We start from the raw sequence: 9,250 nt of genomic DNA, 5'->3' as shown, positions 1-9,250 counted from the left end.
AACATGCAAACTCCACACAGAAAGACCGTGCTCACGATGGGATTCGAACAAAGAACCTTCTTGCTGCATGGCCACCACTTCTCCACCATGCCACCCTGCAGCTTGCACGGTTTTACACATTTAGAGATGCAGTGTTTTCTCATGTGTTGTCTAGTTGCATTGAGAAAGTGTGTTGTCTCGTATCCTTTTGTCCCAAATAAGAGTTAATTCTCAATAAGCTCCATATTTGTAAATGTGTCACTTCTGTTTATAACATCGTTGCACATCTGTCCCTCAGAGAAGAGGGGGTTTTTCCTCCTGAGGTTTCTCGCTCCTCTTCTGTTTTCACGTTTCATAAATAAATCTTGACTCAACAGAGGAGCAAAGCCAAAAAGAACAAAGTGAGGAAGACAGAGGAAGATAAACACGGGTTATATTTGGAGTTCCAGAGGCGGAGGAGGGTGGAGATGGATGACAAGCAGCAGAGGAGCGACAGAGAGAGGGAACAAAGACAGAGAAAAGGGGAATGTAACCAGGGTGAAGGAGGGCAGGAGAGAGAGAGGGAGGAGGATGAAGGAAAATGGCTGAAATATGAAGGGTTGGAGGGATGAGGGGAGAGAGGGAGCGAGCGGTGATGGATGGATGAAGAGAGAGAGTCAGAGAAGAAGGGATTGGTTAGAAGGAGAGACAGAGGCGCCATGATGAGTGACACGATGCACAGATACATCTCGAAAGTAGGATGGACAGAGGACAATAAAAACTCTGTGTCTGTGAAACAGGAAATCAAAATGAAAGACGACACTTAACTTCCTGGGCGGTGAGTGACGGCCTCCACCTGCAGGGGGCAGCCTTGATCTCCCTCAGGTCATTTTATTCTCTGTCGTTTTAGACTGTACTTTAGATTTTACAACATTACAAATATTAGTAAATAATAATTGTGTATATTTTTAAATAAATTATTTTAATTTATCTTTATAAATTACAATAAATGACACGGACCTCTGTCAAAAAGAGGGAATATGAGAAGTCAACAAATATTCTCTCAGCTCTCTTAACATTTATTAATAACATTGAAATTAATGTGATGAAATCAAAAGTAATTCAAGAAAAACCACATCATGAATTTCCTCTTTAATCCAAAGCTAAAATGTAAGCCAGCATTTGGATGCTACTCTGCTAAGCTAAGCTACTGGTGGATCCTTTTTGTTTTCCATTAACAAATTTACCTTCTGCGAATTTATTTGGAATAATTAATACTAATTCAGATAACATCCGTGGATAAAAGTACATTAGTTATATCGATGCCTTTTAAATTATATATTTATAAAAAAATATCAAAATAGCTTGGAATATGTAATTATTGCATTTTGACAATTTAATGCAAAACTTAAAAAACTTAAAATAGCTACCTTAAAACCATCTTAGTTTATTGGATTTGTACTGGACGTTTCAGTTTGTTCACTTGTCTACTAATATAGAGGTCCACTGGAGGCTGGATTTATTACCTATGCCAGCCACCAGGGGGCAACCGGGAGGCTTTGGCTTCACTTTTGGGGTAAGAGTTTTTACAAATGAAGACAAACCGGATGAATCTCACATCAACTTCATCATCAACTCTTCTCCTCTCTGGGTTTTTGACAGTCGAAGAAAACTGTTTCCTTGATGAAGTCCTAGCTCCTTCATTAGGACGAGCTGCTGCTGCTGGATTCAGTCGTCAGGTATTCAGTGGGCATCGCCTCGTCTTCACAGCTACAATGAGATTTCATTCAGTCACTCCTGCCTGTGAGCGCACAACAGTAGCTGCCTGTATGTGTGTGTGTGTGTGTGTGTGTGTGTCTCTGTCTGTGTGTGAGAGAGAAAGAGAGAGAGAGAGGAAGACAAGTAAACATGCTTGAAATACAAAGACTGTGATGTTTCATTCATTATGTTGTCAGCATGAATAATAGATAGCTAATTGATATGCAGCGCATCACACATCATGCGAATACACACGCACACACACACACACACACACACACATTCATGTGGTATCGCGCTCTGAACTAATATTTGTGAGGCTCATTGTCATTTCACATTCAGATTTATCACAAGATGCAAAAGAACAAGAGACGGAGTGTAAAGAGATCAAAAGCCGCAGAAAACAAAGGACACACACACACACACACACTAACACATGCATCCATACATACAGTACATGCACTCAAATGTAGAGGGTGCAAATTATTCCTACTTCTGTAACCAAGACGTTTTTTGTTATTGTAAGAATCAGAATTTTCTCTTTACTAATTTACTTACATATGAACCCAGAGCATTAAACAAATACACAGATCAGGTACTAACATTATAAACCCTCTCTTTCTCCGACACTCAAAACACCAGCTCCAAAGACGACCTGCCCAGGACCATTGTTTATGGTCCCAGTAGCACCAGAGCAATGTCACAATGTATAATGGGAAAAAACCCTGTTCACAAAGGAGGCTTGAGGCGGTGAAGAGGGACAGAGCTGAGAAGGAAGGACAGAGACAGACAGAGGGAAGGACAGAGACAGACAGAGGGAAGGAGGAGACAGAAGAGTTTGAGTTGTAAATATAATAAAAATAAATAAACTTTCTTTCTCTGTGATAGAACAGACTTGAAGTCGTGAGTTAGTGAGCAGACTCCAGACTGAAATAACAATCCTTTCAAACTGTGTTTTAACGCCTCCTCACTTAGAGACTTGTCTCCTGGGAAACTGGAAACTAACACACACACACGTTTGTTCAGCTTCTTAGTGAGGACACTCGTCTGCCTGATGCATTCCCTTGCCCCTTACCCTAACCCTCCAAACTAAATGCCTAACCCTTAACCTGACCTAAACCTAACATAACCCTAAAACCAAGTCTTAACCTCAAAACAGTCCATAAAAGGGGGGTCACAAAGTGAGGACCGGCCAAAATGTCCTCACTTCGTGGGTTGTATACTCAAGCTGGTCCTCACAAAGATAGCTGTACAGTCCCACACACACATAAACCTGATTCTAACCCTGCATACTAAAAACGGCCCTTTGATAAAGTGCAGGTTGTTTAAATCTCCTCATTCGGTCGGGTCCCTGCTCAGAATGCTCCTCATCGAGATAAATGTAAACACACACGAAGGTGGGGGGGATTCAACAGTAAAGAGGGTACGCACACACACACACACATAGATAGGCTACCTATACACAACAAACACACACACACACACACACACACAGATAGGCTACATATACACATCAAACACACACACACACCTCTGCTCAAACTGTAATGAAAGCTCAGCCTATAGAAAACCTGTGTTCGTGCGGTGTCAGCCAATCAGAGCAGTGCATGCTCACACACCCACTGGAGGGTGTGTGAGCTGCTGAGGCAGGATGGAGAGTGTGTGTGTGTGTGTGTGTGTGTGTGTGTGTGTGTGTCGGAGGAAGCTCCCTGCAGGTTCTGATGTTGTGCTGATTTTGGTCCTTTGGGGGAAACGAGGCGGCCGAACCTCAGACTGCTGCTCTCACCATGAAACAGGAACACGCTCAGTTCACGTCAGCAAAGATTTAATTACACGTGGACACACAGGAATCTAGAAAACACACACACACTTAGCCACACACACACACACAGACAGACACACTCCCTTGGCAGCTCTCAGAGTGCAGAGTCATGAACGGTCAGTGGTGGAAAATGTGTCTCCCGCGGTCAGCTCTGCAGAGGAAGCTGAACTTTCCTCCATTTTATTACAACCAGCAGCTTCATTACTGGGCTGCCAAAATGGAGGCCCGAGTGAGTCCACTGTTGATTAAAGGGACAGACCTCGCAAACTGAAACAGGCACAAAAACATAAAAGTTCAGTGAGCCTAGCTTAGCATAAAGACAGGAAACAGGTGGAAACAGTTAGCCTAACTCTGTCCAAAACCGATGACCCCCCTCCCCCCCGACCAACATGTTACGTCTTTTCTGTTTCATTCGTACAAAAACTCAAGTTTAAAAATGAAAATTTGCCCTTTTACTAAATGTTATGTTCCGTGGATCAGCACTTTTTACAGTGTCGCACATTAAAACCCACCGTGGTTCAAGCTCAAGTAATATATCATGTTCATTCATTAGCTTTGTCAGAGCCACGCTAACTGCTTCCCTTTGTTTCCTGACTTTATGCTAAGCTAAGCTAACCGGCAGCTGGTTGTAGCTTCATATTAGACAGCTCCCAAAAAGTGAAGCCAAAGCATCTAGATCATGCCCCTAGTGGCTGACTGCAGTATAGCTCAAACTCCATCTCCTCTTTGTTAATAAGTTACATGGACCAAAATTGGTCATATGAGCTAGCTGTTCAAATGTTCCGTTTTCTATTAATTTTGGTTTCGACTAAAAACCACAATAAATTTCCAGCTCACTGCAAAATGTATACGACCTGTCAGCCATGTTTTTCAAACACACTCCAGTTCAGAAGGTGGCGCTAGTGCACCAATTACCAAACTGTTCCTATAAAATATCTCAAGTTGTCAGACAAAGTTAAAGTTAGAAGTTGAAAGTTCTTGGTGCAGATTCATCACAGAGGGGGAACAAGGCGAGTCAAAGAGGGGGATGAAAATGAAAAGTGCAGTTTAATAGGAACACAAACATCATTAAAAAGCATTGTTTTCCTGCCAGAGACTCAGAGACACAGCCACAGTACAGTTCCATCTGTTTATTGATTAACTATAAAATACTGAGTTACTAAAACAATTTAAAAGAAACACTGATAAACGTGGTTGCTGTCTGTAAAAAAAAAAAAAGAAAAGAAAAAAAAAAGACAAATACTTACACGTACAGTATAGAGCAACAGGATAGATCTGGTTTCAGATTCATCCCTAAAATGTTTTTCTTTTTGCATTTTTACAAGATTCCACAAGTACAAAGTATATTCTGCTTTTTCTCCCCTCAACGCTGAAGGATCATTTACAAAACTTAGATGATTTTTCTATTTATTTTCAAAATAATCTTTATTTATTTGTTACTGTAACAGGACGATAACGATACTGAAGGAACAGCAGACGAAGAACCAGCCTCCAGTCCACCTCTCTCTCTCTTTCTCTCTCTCACTCTTCTCTATCTCTCTCTCTCTCTCTCTCTCTCTCTCTAGCAGCTAGCTCCCGGTGCCTGTCAGCAGAATTTGCTGGAGCGGCCTGGACGATTGTTCAGAGAGGGGGAAGCGAAACACAATTTTAAAACCAAATAGGAGATGAGAAAAATAAATCAAGAGCAAAAGTAAAACATATAAACGGTGATAGACAGAACAAATATGACGTGAGGCCCATAAAACATATGACACCAACTGAAGGCTATGTGGGGAATATGTGTGTGTGTCTGTGTGTGTGTGTTGGACCCTGTTTGAAGGCCTAAGGCTGGACTTTGGATGGAGATCGTGGGTTTATAGACATCGGAAGGCAATAACTCACTTTAAGGGTTATAAAGACGTGTTGGGAGAATTTGGGTGATCTTTTGCACATTTTTTACTTCTGCAACCTATTTCCGATATTCAACTGAATTTGCTGATCTGGGAAGTATCACTTTATAATATGAGAAGTTTAAAAAGCCTGAATCTTAATGCAGGCCAAAGTTCTGTATCAACACATTTTAAAAAGCATCATGAAAGACTGAAGAAGAAAGAATAAGAACAAGGAAATTATTCACATGAATATCACTAATTCATATAAACATGTAAGGAGTCATAAAGAACAAGCAGAGAAATTAAATAATTATCCCACATTTAAAAATGTATAGTTGATTAAATTGTTTATGTTCATTTGATAAAATGGGACAAAGCACTTTTTCAACACTTTAATTAATTTACTCATGTTTATTTTTTATGTATTTTAAAGTGTCCATGGGCAACTTGAAGGTGACGTGAAATAAAATTCACTATTATTATTATTTGCTTTTACGGACGACAAACACAATCTGATAAAAATAGGAAAACTCTTATTTTAACTTTAAAATTACTGCAGATTTGTCGGTGTCAAATCTGCAGTAAAACTGGGGTTGACTACATTGTGTTAGATCAGGAACTAACACAATGGACGTCCGGTGTCTCACATCCCCCACTGTACCAGATCACCCAAATTCACCCTGTGTGTGTGAGTGACAATATAAGGGGATAAGAGTGTGATGTGTGTGTGTGTGTGTGTCTCTCTCACACAGACAAAAAAAAGTGCTTTAGCAGCTCAAGGGGTAAACAAACATTCATAACTGGGCACTTTAACTTGTTCACTCTGCAAACACAGGTCGGACGTGTCTACCGGATCCCCCCCCACCCCCCTGCAGCTGAGGAACCAGCCGGAGATCCACTGTCTTCAGAACGGTGAGTTTCAAACAGCCGACTCCTGTTTGCCAAACACGAGCAGCAGCTGGAGGAGCAGCCGGGGCTTTAGCGGATGTGATTTTCTGGCATCGTGTAATATCAGAAAAACATAAAGCAACTCTGTACCTGCTGAACCACTTTCAGCTCTGAGAGTCAGCGGATCAACACCAACATTATTTTCACTGGGTCGCCATCGTGGCAGGATTCTACAGAAACGTTTTTTTCATTTTATCTTGGAAAAATTTCCCATTAACGACATCAACATCTTGGGTCGTCCTCCAGACGTGTCAGCGAGAATAAAACTATGATAGATCCTTAAAATAAAATCAGACAAATCCAGACAAAAAAAAACAAAAGATCTCAAGAGAGTAGAAAATATTAAACCTATTGAATATCAACAAGACAATCTTCAGTCTCTGCAGTGACGCAGAGAGACGGCAACGTGGTAAGAAACACACAAGAAAAATCAACATGATACTTACAGATAAAAACCGTACATACAGCATTTACTGTATACTCATATATCTGATACACTCTATACACAATAGTGTAGCCAAGTGGGTTAAGAGCTCAGGAACGGAGGGTGGGTTTCAACTCGAAATCATTCGGAACAACTGTGTTTCCCTACGTCAGCAGACTGGAGAAAATACCAGTCCTATTTCCTACGAGAGATTTGGTGACTCGTCATCACAAGGCCCCGGGGGAGTGAAGGCCACCCAAACGCTCACAGCCCTGAGCACAACATTCAACAGTCTCACCCTAAAAAACGGTTAAACTAGGCACGTAGAAAAAATTCATAAGCAGCTGAGAGAGCCGAAAAAGAACAAGGAGTGGGAAGGGATGCGGACGTGTGTGTGTGTGTGTGTGAACAAGGGGAGATGTGCGGTTTTTGCAAATACTACTAGGAAGAAGAATACAACACTCCTCTGCAGCAGAGCTAATTCAAAGTGCACTCATGTCAAACAGGAGCTTGGAGGGTGAAATGTGATCGTAAGAGTTGTCGGATGGACGTCCATAAAACAGCAGAAGCAAAAGAAATAATAAAACACATCCAACACGGGACAGTTAGAGGTCGCAAACACAAACACAGCCGCTCTGAGCGCGTGAGGCCGGACTGCGAGAGGATGAGCGGTAAAGAAATGTAATTGTGTTGATCAAATCAGTGCTGGCAGCTTTACACTGAGCGTCACAGCCACGACCTTGATGCATCTTGGGAAAAGACTGCGAGTGTTTACGACCCTTAAAGAAAAGGAAAAATCCACCTCGGGGACTCGAACACTGTTAATGCAGCAGCTCGTCTTGTTCTGTACATTCGTGGAGTTACTTTGCAAGTGTTGAAGTTTACCCCATTTTTTTTTACCTCTTAAATATTTTTTGTTCCCACGCCCCCGAAGCAGAAAACTGGCGCCTCCTCTAAAAGATCCACTTTTCCCTTTTGTTGCTGTTCAACCTCGGTGCAAAAGAGGCGGGACAACGAAATGTAAAAATAGTGTTTATATTATTCCCGGGTGGATTTTACCTTTAAAAACGTAAGGAACTCAAAAGATTAAAATGAGAAGTGCTCTTTTCACAGCACAAGGTTCCTTCCTCTCTCTTCAGCCTGAGTCTCTGAGGGAGTCAGAGGTTCTAGTCCCGTGAGGACAGATCCCTGCTCGGGTTTGAGGATTGTCACGGGGGGGGGGTATTAAAGGAGGGTCGATTTGAAGTGTTTTTAATAAATGCTCTCTTTTGGATTGCAACTCTACCTCTCTCTCTCTGTCTGTCTCTTTCTTTCTGTGCGTCTCTCCTTTTTTTTGCATCTGTCCGTCGCTCCTGCTGTTCTTGTAGATACATTTATATGACTGTAACATCACCACAGCAACATCAGAATCACAACGTCACACCACCGGCATGTGTGTGTGTGTGTGTGTGTGTGTCCGTCCACCCCCCCGTCTGTGTGTGTCTGTCCTGCCGGGACGGAGGGAGACAGACGGGGGGACTGACGGACTGACACCTCTCTCCTGTATCATCATTCACAGTTCATTAAAGCTTCTCCACGGTTTACCTCTTATAGCAAAAAGTACTCTGACATAAATCTGTTACATGAAAATAAAACACACATATTCTCCTCTATATAACTGTGTGTGTGTGTGTGTGTGTGTGTTTCATGAGGTGAGTATTTACATGTGTCTGTGCATGTGGGGGCGTAAGTGTGTTTGATGCAGAGTATATTTACACGTAGAAGGTGACTGAAGCATGTTCTGAAACTTTCCCTCGAACACGACAACGAGTGAAAACAGTTTGTGACGATGGAGTCTGTGTGTGCAAATGTTTCAGGAGACTTGTTCCTTTTTTATAATACTGTCTGTAGTGTCTCCCGTGTCTGTGGTGGTGGAGGTGGCTGTTCGTGACAGTCAGGTTGGAGTGGTGGCGCTCGGCGAGTCACTGCAGCCAAAACCTCAATCTCGAGATCAGTGATTAGACCGTGGGTCGGGTTTTTGCGATGTCCAAGATCTGGAGGTCGGGTCACAATTAGTTTTTCTTTATCTCAGCAGATGACCGGGACTCCGTCAGTGTTGAAGATCATGCCAGTGGTGGGTTCGTAGGTGCCGGCCAGGTAGTAGAGGTCCTCGCTGTCGGCGTAGCGGCGCGTGTGGGTCATCTGCTCGTACTCGTCCACGCTCACCACCAGGCACTTGTGACTGACCGTCTGCACGTCGTTCTCATCGCTGTGGGACGACTGGTACAGGGCGCGCTGCGGAGGAGACACATGCTTTTACTCAACTGGACAATTTACTGGGTTTACGGGGACATAACTGGCTGAATGTAGGAATGAAATGATCTGATCAGGTTAAAGTAAAGTATAAAGCTTCACATTTCCTTTTACAAGTCAATCTAATCAACTTAGGATTTACTTGGTCAGAGTTTGTCTTTCACACATGAGGAACGC

General features: G+C 42.4%; 1 protein-coding gene across 1 annotated transcript in view; it reads right to left on the bottom strand.

Annotated features, from left to right (window-relative positions):
- Positions 1–4,566: 4,566 nt before the first annotated feature.
- The window catches only part of tnrc18 (trinucleotide repeat containing 18), a 44,592-nt gene continuing 39,908 nt past the window's right edge, over positions 4,567–9,250 (bottom strand). Inside the window, exon 30 of the mRNA XM_053442643.1 lies at positions 4,567–9,055. Within this exon, the coding sequence (XP_053298618.1) occupies positions 8,849–9,055 (207 nt within the window). The 3' untranslated portion in view covers positions 4,567–8,848. The remainder of the gene's footprint in view (positions 9,056–9,250) is intronic.

Source organism: Pleuronectes platessa, chromosome 16 (genome assembly GCF_947347685.1).
Source record: "Pleuronectes platessa chromosome 16, fPlePla1.1, whole genome shotgun sequence".
In the NCBI taxonomy this organism is placed as follows: domain Eukaryota; kingdom Metazoa; phylum Chordata; class Actinopteri; order Pleuronectiformes; family Pleuronectidae; genus Pleuronectes; species Pleuronectes platessa.
This window is presented reverse-complemented; position numbering and strand designations above follow the sequence as displayed.